Genomic DNA, 24,312 nt, shown 5'->3' with positions numbered 1-24,312 from the left:
CACATGAATACCCTGTCCTCATAGAACTCAGTTTTTTGAGGGGAAACCAATAACTGCCCATAACTGTGACAGAGAGTGAGTTGAGAGAACCATAGTAGGGATACAGAGGAGGACAGTGAACAGGCCTAGAGGCCTCTGGAGCCCAGAACGGTGCATGCTGCTTCCTGACCCCTTGCCTCACCGCATGGGCAGCAGTTGGTTAGCTGGGACAGCATGCCCCACACAGACTGCAGATTGAGCAGGGGCAGGAACGTAAGGAGGACCCTGTGCCAAGGCTCCTGGGAAGGGGCTGGAGACCAGGCAGCAGTGAACCTAAGCCTGGATCTTCTGGTTACAAAGACGAAGGTTGAAAGGATGTGACCAAAGCCACAAAGGAGAGAAGAGAGATAGGCCCACTGTATAGTCCCAGGATGAGTGGAAGGGGGGATCTTTAGAACAAGCAACAGGACTTGGATAGAAAATCATTTCAGGAAATGGCAACTCTAATCCCCAGGTCTGTTTCCTAATTAGAAAATGAGGACCTTAATTACTTGATTTCTTAGATCCCTTCCTGATCTGAAATTCATCAGATCTGAGAGACTTCATTCAACCTCCCACAAGAGTCAGGTTTATTTCTGTCTTTGTTTATACTATTTCCCTACTTGGAACACTTACTTCTTTCCACCCTCTCCAAATCCTGTCTGCCAGGACAAAGACACTACCTTCAGGAAGCCCTTCAAGATTTTTCTTTCCCCCTCCTCCACGTCCCACCCTGATCTTCACACCCAGTTCTCCCAACAGCACTTTGTTTAATCACATATTACATATGGTCTGGCACTCTTACTTGATGGGTCTGGGGACTAGCTTTATCACTCCCCGACCCCTGACATCCATTTCAGGGGCAGGAGGGAAGCTCCACGCTCACAGGCCCTAGAAGCAGGCAGATGCTGTTCCTGCCTGAAGTCTAGGTCCCCATTCCCTCTGCCCACAGTCCTGTGAGAACTCGACAGGACTCCACTTGAAAAGGGTGCTAAAAGCAATGATGTCTCCAAGTGCGATGGGAGATATTTGTGTCTGCTTTACCCTTGGCTTTTTGCTCTGGTTCAGGTAGGAGCGGGGTGGGCCGGCTGGCAGATCTGAGAGCGCGGCACGCCCCAGCGGGCAGGGCGCACAGCGCGGAGGAAGGCGCGAGTCAGTCTGGAGTGCTCCCCATTTATCAAGCTCACGCAGGCCGCCAGCCGAGCGAGTCTTTCTATCATTACACCTCTCAAAATCCGATTCATACCACTAATCCTGCCTTCATTCTCCCAGATTAATAACATCTCTTTCAACCTTCACAGTGTGATAAATAGACAAAGAGAGAACAAAAGGAGAGACAGAAGAGAGAAAAAGAGCTGGAGCAAGTCCCCATAATAGAGAGAGCCGAGAAAGAGGAGAGGGAAAAAAGGAGAGAGAGCGAGAGCAGGCAGCGGCCAGAGACTGCAGCTACCTTAGAGAGCCGCTCTGAGGAGAGCTGGCGGCTGCACCCTGCTATGCGCTCTGCTCCATCCCCAAAGAGAAAGAAAGGCTCGTTAACAGCTCCTTCCTGCCTGCACTTTTGTTCAAATTCTTTTCTTCCCTTCCAAACCTGCTTTAGGTCAAATTCCAGTGAAAATGAGTCTCCTGGCTTCCCCATCTCCTCCCAGCCTCCGACCAGGCCCAGGGAACCAACCTGGTCCTTGGCAGCAGGGCCGGGTCTGGGTACAAGACAGGGCTGGGAATGGGTTTAGCAAGGGTGGAGCAAGCTTGCCTAGGGCTTCACCAGAGCTGTTCCCCTAACCTGAATCCTCACCCCCTTCCCTGCTCTTTCAGTAGAATGGGAGGGGAACAGAGCAGAGGGAGGGCTTGGGGTCCACTCCCTGCACATCATTCTGACCTTAGGCTCCACAGGGTCCAATCCAAGGCCCCAAGCCCCCAGCAGCCCGGCCAGATGGGAAGTAGGTACCCCTCAAGCTTGCTAAAGCAGAGGTAGTCCATACCTCCAAATTATGATGGAGAAGTGTGATGGGGAGATAACCCCACTGGACCCCAGCCCTACCCTAACACAACTGATCTCTGACATTTCTTGTTCTCTCTGCCCGGATGCTCACCCATGCTTGTCTCCATAGCACACTCCCTACCCTCCTCACAGACCCAGTTCAAGAGCTCCCCCTTCTGGATGCCCACCTGAGCTCTTCCAGGAGAATTCAGTCACTACCTCTCTGGGGCCTGGAAGGCAAACATCATTTACATTAACCTGTAATGACTATGTCTTTCTTACACCCGACTGGGAGTCTGTCTTCTGAGTTCTCTATTCCTAGGTCCAAGTTGCCCATGGCACAGCACTTCCATTTGCTCTTGACTTTGTCTAAACTAGCCTTAGCCAAACATGGCTCAACTTTCCCTCCAGACTGCAAAGTATTCCTAGGCTGCCGGCCAGCAGGCTCAGAGGCAGGAGCAGAAGCACTCCACATCGGGAAGCCCAGGTAGCCCTGAACACCCACTGCCTTCACAATCCATCAGTGGGAGAAGGCAGGGCTGCACCAAGCTTGCTGGACCACTCTATCCCTCAGCACACTCATGGCGGCTGGGGGGTTGGGTGGGGGGTGGTGCGTGCAGAAGGAGGTCCAGCCCTGCCCAATCCAGCCTAATGGGTGGAGCCTTCCAGGAGAGTCAGGCTTCTCCAAGGATTGGTCCTGGCAGTGGACAGGAAAGACCTAAAGCAGACCCTTGGTAGAAAACTGATAGCCTGGTGTTCTGTTTAGAGGCAGGCCTCATCTAGGGAGTATCTTGCAGATACTTTCCAGATTCTTTCCTTCAAAAACTCTCCCAACCTCTATCCCTTCCCCCAAAACACAGCCCTCTTTTGGGCCCAAATGGCTGCTGCCTGCTCCCATCATTCATTTCTGGGGACCCCATCACTTCCAGCCCCAACTCTCAAGTTTGCCCAATCACATCTCCACTTATGGAAATAACTTGAAAGCTCAGAGAAAAGGAGAGTCACAGGGTCAAGTAAAAAAGCAAACCACAAGCAGAAAGGGACATTGCAACGGGTAGGCGGTAGTCCCTGGGATCCCTTTTACAAAAAATCCAGAAGTTCCATTAACCTTCCCTCAGCCTGCATATTAGAAGGACTCTCCACACTTTCTTCTAGTCCACCAGGACCCTAGGATCAGACATCTGCAATAGGGAGGGTGGAAGAATGACAGAGACTGATGTTCATCCATGGGCCCAAGTGAGCCATGGAGGTAGGGACTAAAAAGGAAGAGCAAGAAGGAGAGAGAACGACACAGTCTCAGGAAAAGGGAATAGTCCTCCCTACAACCCACCTAGCCTACTGGTGCCCTGGTCTTCAGGGCAGGCTAGGTCCAACTGGCCACACAAGCCCACACTGCCTCTGAGCCCAAGGTCAAAGGAGGGTTCCAGAAACATGGATCTCAGGGCCTTCCTCCCCTAACAGTCTGTGTTGCTGGCAGATCAGATAGCCTCAGCCAGAGTCAACTCTGCAGTCCCCTAGATACAGGCAGGCATCAGGCCCAGACTCCCACTGCCCACCTTGTTCTAAACAGCTTCAACACTAAGCAATCAGGTGACCTCCCAGACAATGTCCCCAGGGGCTCAGAAAGATGTTCTGGCCCTTGCAGCCCTACCCGTGAAATAAGGCCCGGCCCAGGCTCTTGAGAAGAGAAGTCACTGTGGCCCCTCTAACCTCTGCCTCTATTGCCAATCCTTACCCAACACACTCTTGCCTCTCCCCTAGCCTTGCTTCCTCCAACTCCTCTCACCCTCCCTGAGCTCTTCCTCCCAAGGTAAGCCACCACTGGTCACCCAAGTCTGAGGGGTAAGTCTCATCTCCTCAGGGGGCTTTGCCATTCAGGTGAGAGAGACAACCCTAGACCCCAGTAAGGGGCCCGTCTGGGAATCAGGTAGGAGTCAGACACTAAAGGGTCTTTGGCAGATCAAGAAGCCAGATCCAAGTGATGCTTTTCCCTCACTCCCTGAGTACCTAGTTCTAGAACTCACTCCTCCAGGCAGCCAGTGGCATAGAGCAGGGAAGGAGAAGTTGGGTCCTAATGTGTAAAAAGCTCCAGCAAAGCAAAATCATTTACTCTTCGGTGCGACTGCTCAGCAGAGCTAATAAATCTTGCATGAGTAGGGCCGATTCTAATTTCCTAATATGAAAAGGCATTTGGATTGAGAGAGAGGGGGAGATAAAAGTGATTGAATCTCCAATAGTCCAGGTTACTGACAAGAAACATCCTGCTCAGCCCTGAGAGAAGGATGGCAGCACCCGCCCGCCTGCACACACCCATCCGTTCTGCCCCCTCTTGGCGCGATACATCTCAGTCTCTTCTATTGACAGGACGTGGCTTTAAACACAGTTACACAAGTTATCATTTCTGCCTTCTGATCAATCTGAATTTTCAGGACAATTACCCTCTTAATCAATGATTGCTATCAGCAGCCCCGCGCCTGGACGGATTTCTCAGCAAGGTAATCACGCCGCCAGGCTGGACGGCGCGTGCATAGGCAATGAAGCTCCGGGTGGGGTCTCCTCCCTCCTTCCTGAGCCCCCATATCCCAGTGCCGCTGCCAGCATTGAGGACAAGGACGGCAAAGTGTGAAGGCCACTTCAAGGAGTGGTGGGAATAGAAGGAAGGGGGGGCAGCCACCCAGTCAGCCTTCCAAACCATCTGATTATGGAACAAACCTATTAAAACCCTGGATTTACTGCCCACCACCCTGATGCATCTCCGAATGCCCTCCTGCCATCATTCCTACTTCCTAATTAGCCTAATAAAGCCCAATTCTAATTACAGGCTCAAACTATTAGGGTGAGTAAGTACAAAGAAAAGAGAACTATTGGTTTTGCTAATCTCTCAGAAGCTACTAGCTCTGTTCCTTTTCTCCCACAGACCTGGTTCATGTGGGCTACTGACTGGAATGGCAGGGGCAGCTTCTTCTCCTCCTCAGATGCCCAAGCATCTGGAGTGATCACAAAGCCAGCCCCGCCTTGAGCCAGGAAGCCACCCAGCCCAACACTCCCCCCCTCCACAGTCCTCCCACAGATCCAGCCCTCTGCATAAAATAACCCAGAGCCCCCCAGGAGGAGAGGCAAGGAAAGGTGAGGAGTCAGTGCTGAGTTAGCTAGAAGCCATATTTGCCCCCTTGGGGGCAACTCAGGGAAGTTTCTCACCTGTTGTTGGGCAAGAACTTAACTAGAGAGGGTCCAACAGTGTACTGATAAGGACTCGGGCTAGGATACCGATGAATGAACTTATGCTCCAGCATGGGTGGCAGATATGCATACACAGTTATACTCATGGCAGAGTGGGTTGTGGGATTAAAACAGGTCCCCCAATATTTTGCTATTACATCCCGAGAAGGAAAGAGAATTAGAAAACATGTGTGTCTTTATTTATTGATGTTTACTGAGTGCTGCCCACAGGCTAAGTGGTGGGCATACAGCAGTGAACAATACAGCAGTGACTCCTAACTCTCCTGGAGCTCACAATCTCCTAGGAAAGACAGACAAGTGTAAAAAAAAAAAAAAAAAAAGCAAAAACAATAAAGTGAACTTGCACATGAATGTTCGTATTAGTCAAAAAGTGGAAACAACCCAAATGTCAATCAACTGATGAGCAAAAAAAGTAAATGTGGTATATCCATATAATGGAATATTATTTGGTGATAAAAAGAAATGAAGTACTGATTTATGGTACAACATGGATGAAGCTTGACAATTATGCTGTGTAAAAGAAGCCAGTCACAAAAGGCCACGTATAAGAAATTCACAGAATTGCCAGAATAGGCACATTTAGAGAGATGGAAAGTAGATCTCTGGTTGCTCAGGGCTGGGGTGTCTGGGGGGGGTGGGTGGGGAATGAGAAGTGATTGTTAATGAAGTTTCTTTTAGGGGGAACAAAAATGTTCTAAACTTAGATGGTAATGATAGTTGGACAACCCTCTGAATACACTAAAAAACAATAATTATACACCCTAAATGGGTGAATTGTATGACATATGAATTATATTTCAATAAAACTTTTTGTAAAAAAGTATACTATGACCAAAGAAGTGCAAGGAGCCCACAGCAGGCTCAGCAGCAGTAAACGAAGACAGAGGCTCTAGCACGGTGCCTGGCCCTCCAAAGGCACCCAATATAGGAGACATAAGTATGTGAAGAGGGAGAAAGTTCCATTGGGAAACTGGAAAAGCCTTCACAGAGGACATAAGAGGAGTTAGTGCTTGAAAGATAAGCAGGAGTTCACTAGGCAGGAATGCAGCAAAGGGCTTTCCAGGCTTGGAAGGCTTAAATGTGTACCATACAGGCCATTTTGGCACAGTTAGAAAAGTATTTTGAGTGTCCCAAAGGCTGAGCTAGAGAGCTTATACTGCATGCAGTAGACATCAAGAATTTTCAGGTAGAGAAGATCAGTCTGGGGTTTGATGTTTCAGGCATGGGCAACAATGTGTCATAGCTGAAAGGGCATGGTTTTTGGAGTCATCATATCCAGGGTTTAAATCCTGAAGTCCTTCTCCCAAATAAACTCTAACGACCAGTGATGGCTAGGATTTTGTCTATTTTACTCACTATTTTATCCTCAGTGCTTGGCAGAGTGTCCGACCCATTAGGTGTTCAAAAGCCACTTACTGAATGAAAACGAATGAATGAATGACTATGCTGAATTCAGTCCTATTTGTTGAACACCTACCATAAACCTTGGCACTCTAGTTATACAGTATGAGCTCTTCAAGGGTAGGGACCCTGTCTGAGCTCTGACCTCTGGCCTCAGTGCCTTACACAGGTTCTGTTTGGCACTGGGCAGGTACTCAATCTATATTTATTCCCTTCCCTTTCCTGGTCTAAGAGGTTTCTCTAAGGCCCAATGAATTCTTGGATAGGCTTGTTCTGAACCCCTCACTGTGGCTGGCAAGAGAAAGGAAGCTGAAGCTGTAGAGATGGAAGGCTTCAGTAGAGCTATAGGGGCAGGTGGTGGTGCCCACAGTATCTGCCCCAAAGCAACCATGGTGCTCTAGGAGGCCAATAGACAATCTTGAGTCATAAAAGCTGGTAAAGAACTGAGTGGGAATGACAGACCATTCCCACAGCCTGTTCTCAGAACCTTCTGCAGACTGTCCTGCACCCAAGGCAGTGGGTCTCCATGCAGGGAGGACGCTGGCATACATAGGTAAGGTGAAAACATAAGCTCTAAGACTTGTGGGTGGATGGGGAGGGGAAGATCTAAGCCTTATTTCCTAAGCATTCTGTCCTGATCCTGAGATCTGCCATTTCCGTATCTCCCTCTGGTCAGGAGAGTCCTTCTGACCACAGTACGAAGGGGCTCCTTAGTCTCCCAGCCCCCAATTCCTATAGGGCCTCCCCTCCCTTCCCTCCTCTTCCCTCCCTTTCTTTCCTGCAGAGCTTCCCTCAAGCCATAAAAATAAAATAAAACACAAACACCCACAGTCCAGGAGGAGGGCGTCAGACAGATAATGGGCATTTTATATCTTTTTATGACACTCCCCATAGGCAGCTCAGCAATCACAGCGCAATAAAGGCAGGCATGCAGCTTGCATAGTTAAACAACTGTCGGGTAATTAGGCACAGCAAACACACCACTGGGGAGGCCTCGGGCCTGCCCTGGGATCTGCCTGCAGCCTGCCTGCCTGCTTGCAGCCAAGTAGGTGCAAAGCCCAGGCCTAGCCCCATAAGACCTGGTTGTGGTGGTACTGGGGACAGACACTGGCAGCTGCCATATGCACACTTGGGCTCATGCCAGTGCACACTCACAAGCACACCTGCCCACACCCACACACAAGCACTTCCTGAGCAGCCAGCCTGGACCTCAACACCTCACGAAAGCTGCTCTTCTTTTTCAAATAGGGTAACCTAGGGTCTCATGAGGGCCTTGCTTTAGGGCCTTTAAAGAAGTCACACGAGGCACGAGCAAGGACTAGCTCATCAGGGTGGCTCAAAGCTTATAAAGTGGCACAGGCAGGAGGCACATGACACACAGGCATGCTTACATGGATCCTCTGTCTCTTGTAAATTTCAACTCAGTATAGAGCTGAATTTGAAATAAATTATATTTCTATCACTGTACTTAACCACTTCTATTGTATTTTTCCCCATCTGCCTAATGACCCACCCATCTTCCCTACCAGACTGGGGGCTCTGGACAGGTAGAGATCAAGTCTGATTCACCTCTGAGTACAGCTGCTGCCACCCACAGGACTTGAGGGAGTGGCTGGTGGCTAGAGGCGAATATAGATGTCCTGGCCCAGGCAGAGCATAGGTCATTTGCTACCTGAGGCCTAGGTCCAAGCTGATCTAAGCCCAACCAAGAAAGAGAAGTTCTCACCAGCGTTGAGGCCACTGTACTGAGTCTACATATTGCCCATTCATTCTCCAGTGACTCTGCTAGTCAAATTCAGAAATTATAGGGACATGAGGCTAATTAATGGGACAAAATAAACAAAACACTGCTACAATCCCACTTGAAGACTGAGATAGCCAAAGGTTCCATCTACAGGAGCCATCCACATCAGCTCTGAGGAGTCAGCCAGGGAAAATTAAGGCACCCAAGCTCAAACCTTTCTGACAACAGACCAAGTCAGCTCACAGGAAGATCATGGGCTGACCCAGCGCAGTCCTATATGAATGTAAACACACATCTAGATACTTTTCCTGGTCTCTACCTGGCCAACACTAAGAGTCTGCCAACACAACAGACAAACGGGATCAAAGGCCAGAGGAAGGGCCTGGGCTGCTCCCTACCTTTAGGGTACTGAGAGGGTCCCTCCTTTCCACCCCCAAAGCAAAAGGGAGACAATAAGCTTCTCCTCACCCCATATTCTCAGTGAATCCCAAAGCCTAAAGGCATTCCACTTCAGTCCAACCCATGCCAGACTGTGACAGGTGCCAACTATCTAAACTCCTCCATAACAGCTGAGTCCCCTGGACCCTCAACTTTTTTCCAGTGGGATAGTGGAGTAGTCCCAAGGCCAGAGATCATAGTAGGTAGGGGTTAAGAGGGACTTCTCCCACCTTCCTCGCATCTGTCTCATTTTTGGCTGGAAGCAAAAAGGGGAAACCTAAGGTACCATGAATGATCTCATAATGGCAAAGATAGAAGAGATCATAAAAAGAAACTGCCTCATCCAACTCCCTTATTTGTTAGATGAGGAAACTGAGGCCTCAGAAAGGGCAAGAGACCCAACATCAGAGCCCATGTCTGTGTTTTCTATCTTCATGGTCAGTCCAGAATTCTTTGTACTGCACCACACTGCCCTCTAGAGATAAGGGCCTCATCTGCCCACCTCCAGTGCCCAGAGTCAGACTACGAATCCCACCGACACCTTCACCCATTTTCCCATTTGTGGGCACGTGCACATACCAGAATACACACAGACATACTCAGACCTGCAGAAACCTCCCCAGTTTGGGGAATACACTTCTTCAAACATACACAGACATGCCTGTACACATGGGTGCACCCTCTTACACACATAGATCCCCATGAAATAGATGTCACTCTCAAGAGACCTGAGTATAAGGCCAATTCCTATCCTTCCCCAATCACTGACTTTCATTGACCAAACAACGAATAATGGCTGCTGTGTGTTTGTCTGGGCTTCCAGCTCAAACCAGGCCAAACCGGAGGAACAGTCTTCAGTTGGTATCTACTATGAGACAAGTGACAATAGAGAAACTGTAAGGAGAGAAACTGGATTTACATCCTCCTGGCCTTGGGCAAGCTTCTTAATCTCTTTGAGTCTCTATTTCAGCACCTATAAAACAGGAACAAAGCCCTTTCCTTGCTGAGTAGCTGTGAGGATTAAATGCAATAATGTATGTAAAGCATCTAGCACAGAGGCTGGCACCAAGTGGGGCCCCATGCATTGGTGTTCTATTCCTATTGATACTGATAGACATGGTCAAACCTGCCTTTGCAGAGTTGCCTACAGGGCTGTGCGGGAGGGCTGTGCCTCCTGCCTTTAAGGAAGTCTCCCTGTCTTTTCCTCTCCTTTTCTGCAACTCTTCCCAGTTTCCAGGGTCCAGAGTAGCAACAACAAAATCAAAAGAAGGAAAAAAAAAAAAAAAAACCCTGGGGAGAAGGCAGAGTAACTAAGTGTCCCCTTAGCTCTCTCACACTTAACAGAGCACCAATGAGTCCATCTCTCCGTTGCTGCCACGCCCTGCCTCTCTCCCCAACTGTCCTCATCCTTCCACAGTATTTATGCCTCTATTAGCTTACTGAGGTCCCCCCTCGGCTTGCCTAGCTCTGCAGATTCAGAGAAGCAGCAGATCTAGTCCCTTTCCTCAAGTGGCTCATAGTCCCTCACAAGGACAGACCAGGCTACACACAGTGACCATAAGGCATGGACTCTGGGCTACGCTGGGCCCTGGTAACTGGCCCTGAGGGTTAGAGTACGCAGTCTACAGTCAGAATGCCTAGGTTGGAATCCAGGCCCCAAACAGACCCAGGAGAGCTCCCCATTCTCCCATGCTCCAAAGTGAGCTCAGAATTCACTTCCTCAAGGACACAAGAGAAAGACAGAGGGGGCTCACAGTGGGATGGGACACAGAGGTTGTACCCCTTGACAAGACACAGAATCTAAGCAGCAGCCAGTCAGAGGCAGACAGACCCTGGCGCAGGCCTTGGTTGTGAAGACCTACCACAGAGGGCCCTACAAGAACTCCAGGGTAGAGGTCGATCTGCAGCAGCTGCGGGGAATTTCAAGGACAAGAAAGAATCCCAGCTGCCCTGAGCTGATTCTCACCTACTTCTTCCCCCCTTATGGCCACACCCACCAGGGCCACAGACCAAGGCAGGCTAGCTCCCTGGCTGAGGGTGTGCCAAGCTGCCCACCCACACACAGAGTACCAGCACTCCTCTAAGAGCTTCACAATACGTTCTAATCGATTCTCACACTGTCATTTCCCACATTTTACCATAAGGATACAGAGGCCTGCTGCACAGGGCTCTCGGCCTGTCCACAGCCAACATGCTACAAGGCAGGTGGCCACTTCCTGCTAGCCCTGGCCCACAGGCTCTTTCTTCCTATGCTTGGACATAAACACAGCAGGTTCCTGGAGTTACTGCACCTCTCTTAGAGGGCAGCTTAGGCTAGCGCCACTTTTGACATTGGGCGATGATTCCTTACTGCACTTGCTGGCTCTCACTGTCACTGTCACTCTGCTTTTCCTTTGGTAAAAGGCATGGCTGGTCCACATCAGTAGCTTAAAAAAACCTGAAAACTACTGTTTGCAGTTCCCTATCCAGCAAGCCGTCTCACCACTTCAGGCCTTTGTCCATGCTGTTCCCTCTGCCTGGATGCCGTTTCCACTCTGTCACCTGAAAACTTACTCATCTTTCAAGACTCAACCCCAGCGCCTCCTCACCAAAAACTTTCTTGACTTTCTTTCCCATACCCCAAGTAAAACAGACTCCTCCTTCCTTTGCACTGGAGGCAGCAGAGCAAAGCAGTTAAGACCATGGATTCTGGAGTTTACTGCCTAGATTCAAATACCTGCTTCATCACTTACTAGTTGTTGGACCGTGTCTGTGCTGCAGTTTCCTCATCTGTACAATGGCTAACAATAGTACTTACCCTTTAGAGTTGTCTGAGGATTAAGTAACTTAATCCATATAAAGTATTTAGAGAAGACACTGTTTTTACTATTATTACTAATTATCTCCACTTTACAAATGAGGAAACCAAGGTTCAGAGAAGACAAGTAACTTGTCTAAGGTCATGACAAAGACAGATGATAGAGCCAGGAATTGCCTTGAGGTGAATGTGACCCTGCACTCCACTGGACATCTAGGCATGCTGATGGCAGCTGGAATCAGGGGCACGAGATGACCGACTCTTCCTGTGTGAGCTGAGGGTCAGCTAGTTCAAGGACAGCATTAAGCTCATCCTCCCTGATGCTTACATGGTCTCTGCTTGGGGGAGTCTCCTTTTCCTAGCTCCTGCCCACAAAGTCCTGTATGTCTCCTTGCCTTGTCTTCTCCCTGTAGCCTAATCATCTTGTCTTTAGCAGTCAGTTCTGGACAAGGGAAGGGTGGGAGCACAGTGCTATCATTTCATCCTCAGGTCAACTCTGGGAGATGGGTATTGTTTTTCTTGTTTTATAGAGAGGAATACTGAAGTTTAAAGAAGTTAAGTGACTCTCCTAAAACCCCACAGTTAGTGAGTGTAGAGCCAAGATTCTAAAATAGGCCTACTGGACTCCAGAGGCTAAGTTCTCTGTGAGATATTAGTCATCTTTGATAGGTTCAGAGAGGGTCTTGCTCCAGATCACACAGATAGTTGGTAGCGGTATCTGAAGTCTGAGCCAGACTCATCTGGCTCCAAAGCTCTTTCTCTTGCACCAGTGATTTCCAGCCTGTGAGCCACCTCCCACAACCCCAGGGCCTAGTGTCACCTGAAGGCTAAATGAAGGGTAAGTCTCAAATACAGAGATACTTTTTTCCCAGGTTTTTGCAGACAGCACTATAATTACTAAAATACAAATCCATTTAAAAACCAATGAAATTTACTGTAGTTTTTTTCATTATATACTTTCTCTATCAGTATATACCCAAAATACAAGTTTCACCAAGTCTTGAAGGGGGATGTCTGTGAAGTTTTCTGATATCACTAAGGGCTCCTTGTCCTCTGCTTGCCTACCTCCCTAAGGGCTCTCTAAAACCACACTTAGGTACCTTTCCCAAGGTACTTTCCTGATCCTTGGTGTGGAATCTTTGTGTGGAATAACTGTCCAAAGGTCGACAGCAGCAACAGGAGGCAAAATCCCTGCCAGGACTTGAGTCCTATGAATGCTAAGAACTAACGCAGTCTCCAGCAAAGAGGACTCAAGTCCTGTGCTATGGAAGAAGGAGTCAGGGAGGCGAGTTTGTCTTTCCTCCCTTAAGCTCCAACTCCTTCCCTGTCCACATGCCTGAGATACATGGTCTGGGGAAAAGAGCGTACAGACCTGGGTTCAAATCCTAGCTTCACCTCTTCCTGGCTACACGCCTTTAGGCAAGTCACTTAACTTCTCTAAGTTTATTTGTCTGGGAAATCCAGCAGAGGAATAGGGATCTGGACTCTGGAGCTGATTAGGCCTGCCCAATATTCAGGGTGGATTCAATTGTGCTTGTTGATGCTGAGTGTGTGCCAGGTCCTGTGCTAGGCACTGGAGGTACAGAGATGGGTGGATATAGACCTCAACAAGCTCACAGTCTAGTAGGAAACAAAAATATGTAAGCAAATAATTACAAGACCATGTGGTATGCTCAGTACCAAGTTCTGAAGCATACAAAGGTGATTTACTAGTTCTACCAGAGGTGGGGGAACGTCAGAGAAAGTGTCACATGAAAGGGTTCTGAAGGATGAACAGGAGTTTTTCCAACACACTAAAAGGGGAAAGGCAATGTAAGCAAAGGGAACAGCATAAGTAAATGGAGGTAAAACAGTCATGCATACTTGAAAAGCAGCAAGAAGTTTGATATGGCTGGAATGTTATGGAGGGACAGGAGATACGGAGACAGGGAGGGTGCAATGAGCTAGATTATCTAGGCCCTTTGGTATCTTGTTCAAGAGAAAAGATGGAGCATAGCCTTTGATACCTACCCTCTTGGCTCTGGTGCTCTTCTTGTCAAAACAAGTACACTGCAATCGCACCCTTTTCCATGCCTTTGATTTAAGAGTTCCTCTCCTGGCCCTGACAGTAAGGCATTTCTGTCCCACAGATTATAACTCACTCTGGGCTATTATTCAGCTCCCCAGCCCTGGCCCTGCTGCAGTTAGTCCAAACATAATATCCTTCATGCATATATTATCTGTCTCCCTATTATCTGGAATCATTTCGGAATTAAATTTCAGTCCTGCAATATTGGCTTCAGGAGCGGCGCGCTTTATGGGCTAGTCAAAGGTTAGAATACCAATCAAAATAACAGTGCCGATGCAGCGAGACATTTTAATATTCCAAAACCCGGTAATTGTAAAAGGACATAATATTTTTTCCCTGATTACCCCAAAGGCAACACATGTTAACAAGGCGAGGGAAGGAGTGAAAGAAATTTCAGAGTTCAGACAGCTGTAAGACATATTTAAAGGAAAAGCCCAGGCTGGGCACTACACCATGGGGGTAGGGACAGGAGAAGGAAGGAGATATTCCCTCCAGCTCCAGCAGCCCCGGACTCCAAACACAGCACCGTTCCCTCCTCCACCTCTGGACTATACCCCAAGAACTTATCCCCAAAGGCAGATGTTGCAGAGGGTGGGATGAAAAAGGAAAGAACTCAGGATCTAATTCAGCAGCATCCAGCCCTCAAGACTGGCCCCTCCCAGTGTTCCAGCGTCAAACCCAGCAGCAAGCACACTGGGCTGCTCTCCCACTCACTCTCCCCTTATCTCATGCACGTACCTGTGCCCCGACCTCTCCCTCATTTACACGTAGTGCTCTGTGTCCTGGACTCTGCAAGTGCTTCTTCCCAAAGACAGCTAGAGGCCCTGATCTACCTAGCCCGCAGAGCTGACTCCCAGCAGGATCCCAACCCACAGTTGCCCACCGCCCCATGGACAATGCGCTGTACTTTGGATAATGCCAAAGACCTGGGATCACAGCCCCGGTCTGGTTCTGACCACTGAGTGGCCCAGAAATATCTGCCCTCAGTGCAAAGTGTCCCCCTCCAAAACAAAACAAAACAAACAACTTGCAGGGCCCCCAGATAGTCACACTGCTCTTGGTTTTCATTTTTGTTTGGTCTTGTTTTTCCCAAATTAGCTCTGAATAGCCCCAGGGGAGGGGCTCTGTGGCTGGCACCTTGCAGCCATCCTTCTATAAAGAGTCCTAGCTTCTGTCAGCCTGCCTGTCACTTGAGCAGCTTTATGCCCACAGCTCCAAAAAAGGACCTGACTAGCAGAGTTTTGGATCCTCTCACTCCTGATGGCTTCCCAGCCAGCTCAGCCCACTCGCTGAAGCCTCCAATCTGCATCATCCCGACCTGCTGACCTGCCTATGGCCCCTAGCAAAGAACTTCATTAAGGCTGAGAATTTATTCCTCCATAAGCCCTTAATTTATTACTGCACTGATTGGGACTCTGAATGCTCCAAGGTCAGGAAAAGTCGTACTCAATCGTAGACACCAACCCTCCCTTCAGCAGTTTCTCCTGCTGTCTCCTCCCAGGGGAGGGAGGGAGACAGAATCCTCCTTGGGGGGACCCAGGAAGGTCTCCTCCTCCTTACTCTAAGAGCTGGTCCCAATCCCACCCACTCCAGAGCACTCAGAAATCACAGCAGGGCATAGAGTCCAGAAGACAGAGGAAAAGTAGAGCAGCAATCTTCATACCCTAACATATCTGGGTCTGTTAGATTCTAGGTGGCCTCCATCCCTACAACTGCTGGGCATGACTGGCTGAGCTCTTTCTGCTGGGACTGACTCAGAATCCTCCAAAGGCTGCCTGTCTGCTTCTCCAAAAGTCCTCCTGTCTTAGTCTGTTTTGTGTTGCTATAAAGGAAATACCTGAGGCTGGGTAACTTATAAAGAAAAAAGGTTTATTTGGCTCACAATTCTGATGTCTGGAAGAGATCAAGATCAGGCATCTGGTGAGGGCCTCAGGCTGCTTCCACTCACGGTGGAAAGTGAAGGGGCGCCGGCTTGCACAGAAATCACACGGCATGAGAGGAAGCAAGAGAGAGATGGTAGGTGCCAGGCTCTATTTAACAACCAGCTCTCTCAAGAACTAAGAGTGAGAACTCACTCAACTTCGAAGGACGGCACTACTCCATTCATGACAGATCTGCTCCCCTCCATGACCCAAATATCGCCCATTAGGCCCTATTTCCAACACTGAGGATCAAATTTCAACATGAGGTTTGGAGGCGACAAACATCCAAACCCTAACATCACCCAATCAGGCCCAAGCATCAGAGGGGATTCTAGACAATTCATGAGTGTGTGTGCACACACTTGCATGACTTGGTTTGAATGTACATGAACTGTATGTGTGTCGGTATGCATTTGTACATGTATTTATACACATGTCTGTGCATATGCACATATTTTATGTGCGCATGTGTACCTCTACAAACATCCTTATGGAGCTCTCATTCAATGTTTTTGTTTCTTGATTCCTTAACTATAATAGCAGTTTCTTCTACCCAATATTAGCTACCCACTTCTATGGCCACACCTTGGAACCTGCCAACACCTAGAACTGCCCCATCTCTGAAATCACTCATTCAGACATTCTCTAACGAAAATCTCTCAACCTTCTGTCCGGCATGCTCAACTATACCCAGTATACCTGTTCCTCATCTTACTGGTACCTAACTACTTATTCCATGTCCATCAGACCCACTGCTATCTTCTCTTCCCTCAACATTAAGCTTAGATCCCACAGTCCCTCTTGTCAACTGCTGTCTTGTCAATATCTTCAACTCCCTGTTCCTTTCATTGTATCTCCTTGAGGAAAATCTCTACCCTGGATGAATCTAAATGTCTACTTCTTCTATGCCCATAGCCAGGTAGCTGAGTTCCTCACAACAACCTTGTGCAGTAGTTCTATTATTTTTTGCACCTTAAGGTTAAGAAAAACCAAAGCATAGAGCAGCAATGAAACTTATTCAACATTTTCACATTAATATATGGCAGAGCTAGAACTTTAGTTTTGCCTGACTCTTTATGCTAAAGAGACAGAGAAAGAGAGTAAAAGAGTGATAGAAGAAGAAAGATCATGAGAGTGTGGTGTTGCAGAAACCAAGGAAAGGAAGTGTTTCAGAAGAGAAGTGGTCAGCTCAGAGATGGCCACACAACATAAAGACTGAAATACAAGCACTGGCCTTAGTAACAACCTCTGTGACCTTAGTGAAAACTCTTGGGTGGCATAATGGGGACAGAAGCCAAACTGGAGAGAATTATTTGAAATTGAAAAGTCATACAACCAAACAGAGTGGCTCCACTATGAATTAATGTTATCAACCTCAACTGGACCCTCAGCACTACCTAGAAATCCTACTTCTCAAGTCAGCTCACACATCTATTCTTTACTGAAACTACAACTATCCTCTCTATGTTCCACAATCCTTCCCAGCCTTCCTCTCTCAGTCATCAGCAAATGACTTACCTTGTTCCATAGAGAAAAATCCCCTCATGGGATGGGAACTACCTCAACTTGCCACCACCAAATCTGCAAGCCTGCCCACATTCATCTGCACCCATCTCTTCTCCTTCCCTCCACTACAATGGAAGAGGGGACCTTCCTCCTGAAGAAACACACTTTCAAGAACCTAGGTTCTCCATCCCATCTCCTCTCACCTTCTCACAGATCTCCTTTATTGATTCTCTCTCACTTTTCTAGTTACCTTTCCTTTTCTAACAGATCCTACAAAAAAGCACACGTCTTCCATCTTAGAAAACACAGCCCGCCTGAACCCCACACCTGCCCCTCCCTTAGCTCTTGTCCTTTCTGTCTCCTTCAAAGGCACATTCCTGAAAAAGTTTAAGTTTCTCTAACTCGTCATTTCTCATTTACTCTCCGATTCTCTCCAATTTGGCTCCTGTCCCTATCATGCCACTCAAGCGTTTTCATCAAGGCCACAGAGGCCCTTGTGCTCAATTTCAGTCTTCATGTTGTGCGGGCCTCTCTGAGCCGACCACTCCTCCTCTTCTGAAATTCTTTCTTTGGTTTCTGCAGTACCACACTTCCATGATCTTTCTTCTTCTATCACTCTTTTACTCTTTCTCTGTCTCCTTAGCACAAAGAGTCAGGCAAAACTAAATTTAAGTTCTAGCTCTGCCACATACTAATGTGAAAATGTTGAGCAAGTTTCATCATGGGTCTATGCCTTGGTTTTCTCAACCTTAAAATGCAAAACACCAACTACTGCATAGTGTTGTGAAGATTAGATAATGTAGCTATGTTAGTGCCTAGCACAGCACTGTCCAATACAAATATAATGATGCCACATACGAAATTTAGAATTTTCTAGTAGCCACATTACAAAGTAAAATGAAACAGATGAAATTATTTTAATAACATATTTTATTTAGTATATCCAAATATTTTGACGTGATAAATACAAAAAATTACGATAGTGTGCATTTTTTCATACCAAGTCTTCGAAATCTAATGTATAATTTACACTTACTGCACATATCAATTGGGATACCAAATTTTCATAAGAAAGACTCTGTCTACATTTAGATTTTATATAATTAACAGTTTAAAATGTAGATTCAGGTATGACTACATGGTGAGTGCCAGGCGCACTGTCTGGAGAATGGACACGCTTGAGGCTCTGACTCAGGGGGATGGGTGGGACATGGACAATGTATATAACCTGAACTTATATACCCCCATGATGAGCTGAAATAAAAAAAATAAAAATAAAAATAAAAAAATAAAATGTAGATTCACCAACCCAAGTTGTTCTAAACATACTTAAAAGTTTTTCAAGAAAGTTTTAAATTTACATTTAAATTAATTAAAATTAAATAAAAATTAAAATTTGTTCTTCAATCATACTAGCTACATTTCCAATGATCTATTGCCACATGTGGCCAGTGGAAACTATATTGGACAATACAGGTCTAGCACACAAATGCAATCAATAAATAAGAACTATTATTATTACTATTACTATTAGTGACCACTCCTTCTCCTCCTATTTTTGACTCTTCCTCATCTATCTCTCAAATGTTGGTATTTCTTAGTGTTCTGTCCTAGGCTTTCTTTTCTTCTCACCCTATACATTCTGCTTGGGCAATCCCATTCACTTCCATGCTTTAGTTAGCATTCAACACCAATAACTCTCCCAAATCTGTATCTCTTATTCAGACTTCACCCCAGAACCCCAGACCTATATACTCAACTGCTTCCTCAATAGTTTAACAAGAATGTCTCAAAGGCATCTTAACTCAATGTGCCCCACCCTGAATTCATCTTCTCTTCTAACCTTAAAACTTCTCCTTCTTCCATTATCTCAGTAAATTCATTCCAATTCACCTAGTTACTCAAATCATAACTTCTGAGGTCATGATGGTCTCACATCCTCAACCCTCACAGCCAGTCAATCATTATTTCCTCTTTATTATACAATCAGTGCTGCTATAACACTCACTGTGAAAGAGCAAATTTGTTCCAATGCAAGTGATGTATTAGGGAACAATTTAGCATAACACAAATTTTGCATTTGTTTATTGCAATTTTGTCCATGAGAAACACTGGATAAACATAGGAAACTATACTCAGCTGAACAGAGCTGTGTAGGAATATACAAAACACGTCCATGTACATACCTCCAACGTCAACCAGCTAGCTTGATCATGACATGCTACAGAACACATTCATCTGGCTACAACTTTCCATTTGATTTCACACTATCTTCTTCTACCATTTCACAATAACGCACAATCTACAACCCTTGTCATGCCCATTTCTACAAGCAAAGTATGGGTCTTTTTCAAGGTAAAGTGCCATATTTATTGTAGTATTTATGTATTTCTTAACCATTTAACATGTGTAAAACTACCCTACCATTTTTATTAGATTCCTAACTTTTTTTAATGTGTCACTGATGAAGTTTTTCAGTGTTGTACTCCTAACAAAATTTGTACTGCACAACTTTATGTAGCATGGTGATTTTCAAGAACCTGTATGTTGCACTATAGCAGAACTAACCATATTGTTTAACACTCAGGAATCAGTCCATTTCTCTACATTTCCATTGCTATCAGTTTAAACCAAGTAACTATCATCTTTCACCTAGTCTACACCAATGATCTAATTCTCTGGTTCTCAACCAAGGACAGTACTTGCCCACTTCCACCCCATCCACTGGACATGTATGGAAGTGGAATATGTTTTTTGGTTGTCATATGACTTGGGGAGGGACATTACTGGCATTCAATGAACAGGGGCTGGGGATGCTACAACTTCAGTAATATCACCCATACAATGATTTGTCCCACCTGAAAAATGCCAAATGCAGCCCCTTCAAGAAAAAACAGTAACTAGTCTCCCAAATCTGATCATAGCTCTCTCTACATTGCGGCCAGAGAGAGCATTTATAAAATGCACATCAGATGATGCCTCTCCTATGTTTAATACCCTTTAATATCTTCCCCTTACCCTAAACATAAAGGTCAAAATCAAAGTGTGGTCTATAGGCTCCTGCCTCCCTCTCCAGCTTCATCTCATGCCATTCTCCTCTTGCCACCTTCAGAATGCTTTAGGCAGTCATTCACTCGACAAATAACAAACGCCTGTGCGCTACAAACTACTCAGAGTGATGGGGATAGACCAGTGAACAAAAGAGACAAAAATTCTGTCCTCCTGGAACTTACATTCTAGTTCCATGAAGCTGTCAGGCTTCTACTCCCCTCAGGGCCTCAACACATGCTGTTTACTGTGCTTAGCCAATTCCTACGCAACCCTCAGGTCTCAGCTGAGACATGCTTCCTTAGGGAACTATTCTCTGACCCCATCCCACTAAGGCATTTCCTTATTATATGATCTATGACCCTGAATCGTTTAGTGTTACTCAATGCAATTGAAATTATTTGTTCAACATCCATATTTTGTTATACCCCAAGGATCTCACATGGTACCTGGCACACAGAAGGCACTCAAGAATATTTGTTTATTGAGGAAGTTGTATATGTTTATCTCTGTGCGTGTGTCTTCACACTTTATGAATACATATTTATATTAATAAACACATTCATATCTGGGTATATTTCCAAATATTTCTGCAGGTGATTATGTTTATGTGAATATGTACACATGCACGTATGGACATGGACATAAAATTTTAGAGTGTATTCACTTGGGTGCATTCATTCACATGAGTACATGCGTATATTTATGCATGTGCATGTGTGTGTGTGTGTGTGTGTGTGTGTGTGTGTGTGTGTGTCTGTACATTCTTCCAGGCCCTCAGTGACAGCTCTGACCTCCTGGAGGGAACTGGAAGCAGGGCCCCAAGTCCTCTCTAAGATGACAGCTCAATAAGAATATATCATTCAATGACATCCCAAATGTCAGCGAACACTGGCTTGCTCCACTCTGCTACAGAGGAAGTAGGTGGAAGCAGGAGATGTGGAAACCTGGCAGTAGAAAAGTTACTATTTCCTGATGTGACCCACACCATTTGTGGAGGGCAGCTGAAAGGAGATGGCAGCTGAAAGAAAGGCCTTAGGAAACGAGGATGGGGAATTCAGTCGCAGCTGCTCACTCACTCAGGTGGCTAATCAGACCAGGACCCTCTCCATCTTTTTTGGCAGCAAAACTCTGCTAGGGGAGTTGAAGAAGAGGGGACAAAAAAGGGAAGGAGGAAAGATAAAGTAAGGTCAAAGACTAGAGAGGACCCTGTCAGAGCCTGGGTCACATGGGGGGAACAAGGCACAGAGTAAGGCTTTTACATAATACTTCTGCAACCTTGGCAATAACCTCTCTGGCTTTCCTTCTATCATTACTCTTCTTAAGGGAGCAGGACTCTTCGTGCAGCCTGCACTAAGTCACACCACATAAAGGTCAGAAAGATTACCATGCCCCTGGGCCTCCAGGATTCTGCAGCCTGTGTCTCCAAAGCTGCTAGCAAGGAACGGGCTACTCCAGAGTTAGGCCATCTCTCCTTTCGGACCCTTAAGCACACCTGGAACATGACATGACTGGAGTATATAGAGGAAGGGGTTAGACCCCTTGTTTTTCCCAGACCTGCTAAGTTTACCTCATGAGAGGAAATTACAAGGCCAACTGGGAACAGGGTTCTCAGTTTCCCCTCGTACCCATTCTCACCCTAAATAGCTCAGCACAGTCTGGCAGAGAACCAAGCTGAACAGACTCAGGACAGCCTGCCTCCACCCCTTTGGGTCCAGCAGCCCCAAGGTGGCCCTGGGTGGCAATGTTACCACACGGGTCAGCTGCTTTCCTGCCTTTCTGCCAAGGAACCTAGAGGCAGGGAGCTATCCATACACCAAAAAGTCTAGTGAACTTCACAGAGTAATTGTTCATGGTCAGTGCCTGCCTCGCCTGGCCGGGCCTTCACATTGCATTTGCTGAGGCCAGCAAGCAGCCTCGGATGTGCTCTGACAGCTGGCGTGCGGTCTTCCAGGAGAGCATGCCTAGCCACACTCGCACTTCTAGCTCCACCAAGCCCCACCTGGGAGGCTCTAAGGAGCCAGTTCTCAAAGATGAGTTAGTCAGCTGGCAATTATTCACTAGCACATACTCTATACCTAGCCCCGGTCTAGCCACCAGGGACACAGAGAAGAACCACATTCAGTCTCTGTGCTCCAGATGGACGTGTCTGGAAGGAAACACATACGGACTCAGTTTCAACTGAGACAACTGATAGACCAAGTGCCAAGGAGCCTCAAAACTGACTGCTGAGCTTCTCAGCAGATGTGATACCCGAGTTGAATCTTCAAGAGGGAATATGCTTGAAGAAATATGCCTGGGGGACAAGTCAGATAGAAGGACGGCCGCAGGCTGAGGCCCAAGGCTAAGGCAGAGTCCAGTCTCCTCAGCCAAAGAGCAGTAGTAAGCAGCAGTTGCTCAGTTGTATGGGAGATCAACAAGAGAGGTGGGTAGGCGTCAAAGTGCGGACAAACCAGAGTGCAAAGGACTTTCCAAATGCTGCTGCAAAGCATGGAACTAAGTCCAAGGTCATTCTTAGTGTGGCACAAATATTTTCACACACCAAATCATGCTGCTCTCCCTGCCAAGAAAGCATTCTCTCCTCCTCGTGTCCATATCCCTCCTTCCTTGAATGCCCAGTTCAAAACTCAAATCCCCGTAATACTGAGGCTGGCCCCCCAGTGGGCTCTCTCTTCTCTGAGGCCCTAGAGCCACTACCTTCTCTGAGCTTCCTGGAGTTACTAAGCTGACTGGTGGCATAAGGTTCCTGAGGCTGCTCCAGGGCTGTTGTCCTTAGATCAAAATGACTTATGAGTGTGAGTCTCCCTAGTGGACTGGACCTCCTAGAGCAAGGATCCCCCCAGAGCAGGGACCTGGGTTGCCTAGTCCTACACATCCTTTCTTCTGCTAATCTAGGAAGTACAGCACACACTGGAAAGTATAGATTTCTGGGTGATTCATTCTCTGCCAGGACCCACCATCACACCTACACAAGATCTTTGTCAGCCCCCAGCTTCAGAGCAATTCTCCACGTGCTTGTTGCTGCGTGAGTGGCAGTCTCCTCCCTCATGCCCAAAGGGAATTAGGTTCTAGTTTCCATGGCCCTTCCTCACAGAAGCAAGGGTCCACTGGAGTTCGGCTGGACCAAAGCCAGCTTGAATGAACTCCAATCCCCAACCAGAGGGAGATACTAGGCCAGTCAGGAGGTTCAGAGGCCACACTCACGATGACATCAAAGGAGAATATTTTCCCAGAGGCTCAGCTAGCGCTGTATCTCTCCTAGAGACAACATAGCTCAGCCCAGAGATTCATCTCTGGGCAAGACTTAACTGGGACTTCTCTGCATGTCTGGGTGACACAAACTAGGGCAGCATCACACTCCACCCAGCAGCCTGGTCCCCAAGCAGCTCCCCACTCTCAGAAATAACCACAACATTTCAGTGCATATTAGCTAGAGAAGAGGAAGGAGGGATGTTAAGAAAAGAGAAGAACAAAACAGAAGAGGAAAAAGAACAGAGAGGAGAAAAGAAAGCAAGGGAGGGGAGCTCTGAGGCCCAGGAGAAATAGAGGAAGCACCCAGGCAGAGCTCACACACAGTACCTTTTTCAGATTAATCCACTGCTTGAAGTAATCAGCCACTGGCAAGCCCAAGTACTGGCACTGGCCTGGGAGCCTACAAAAAAGGGAAGAGAGAACAAGTTGGAAACACCCATGTCCCAGGTATGGAGACTTAGGCTAGGAAGTCCAACAGAGTCTACAGGACAAATAGACCCCAAAAGGCCAATCCATAAGCTGTGGTTCCCACCCCACCCGAGAAAGGGATCCCACCTCCAGCACCATGGACACTGGGCTCCAGATCCAGCCCTCAGAGCCAAATATGAGAGCCCAGAGACTCTATTCAAAATAATATCAGCAGCTACTATTTTCTAATAGCTTACAATGTGCTAAGAACCTTACTTACCTTTTCACATTTAAATCTTCAAAGCGATGCTGTGAGGTAGGTACTATTGTCTACATTTTATAGATGAGAAAATGAGACTCAGAGAGGTTACCCAAGGTCCCACAGCTAAAACATGACAGTGCCAAGAATTGAACCCAGTTCTAAACCTGACTCCAACGTCTATGTTCTTTCCATGCACCAGTTTGTTATTGCTGTTTTGTCACAGCAGAGAG

At 47.0% G+C, this 24,312-nt stretch overlaps 1 protein-coding gene across 4 annotated transcripts in view; it reads right to left on the bottom strand.

Moving 5' to 3' along the window:
* ERI3 (ERI1 exoribonuclease family member 3) overlaps positions 1-24,312 on the bottom strand; it is a 127,986-nt gene that overhangs the window by 38,841 nt on the left and 64,833 nt on the right. For all 4 annotated transcript variants that reach the window (XM_045545613.1, XM_045545612.1, XM_045545610.1 and 1 more), the window contains one exon: positions 23,740-23,812. In XM_045545613.1, the coding sequence (XP_045401569.1) occupies positions 23,740-23,812 (73 nt within the window). The remainder of the gene's footprint in view (positions 1-23,739; positions 23,813-24,312) is intronic.

Source organism: Lemur catta, chromosome 3, assembly GCF_020740605.2.
Source record: "Lemur catta isolate mLemCat1 chromosome 3, mLemCat1.pri, whole genome shotgun sequence".
Lineage (NCBI taxonomy): Eukaryota > Metazoa > Chordata > Mammalia > Primates > Lemuridae > Lemur > Lemur catta.
The sequence above is the reverse complement of the archived record's forward strand: the minus strand, read 5'-3'. Positions and strand labels throughout refer to the sequence as shown.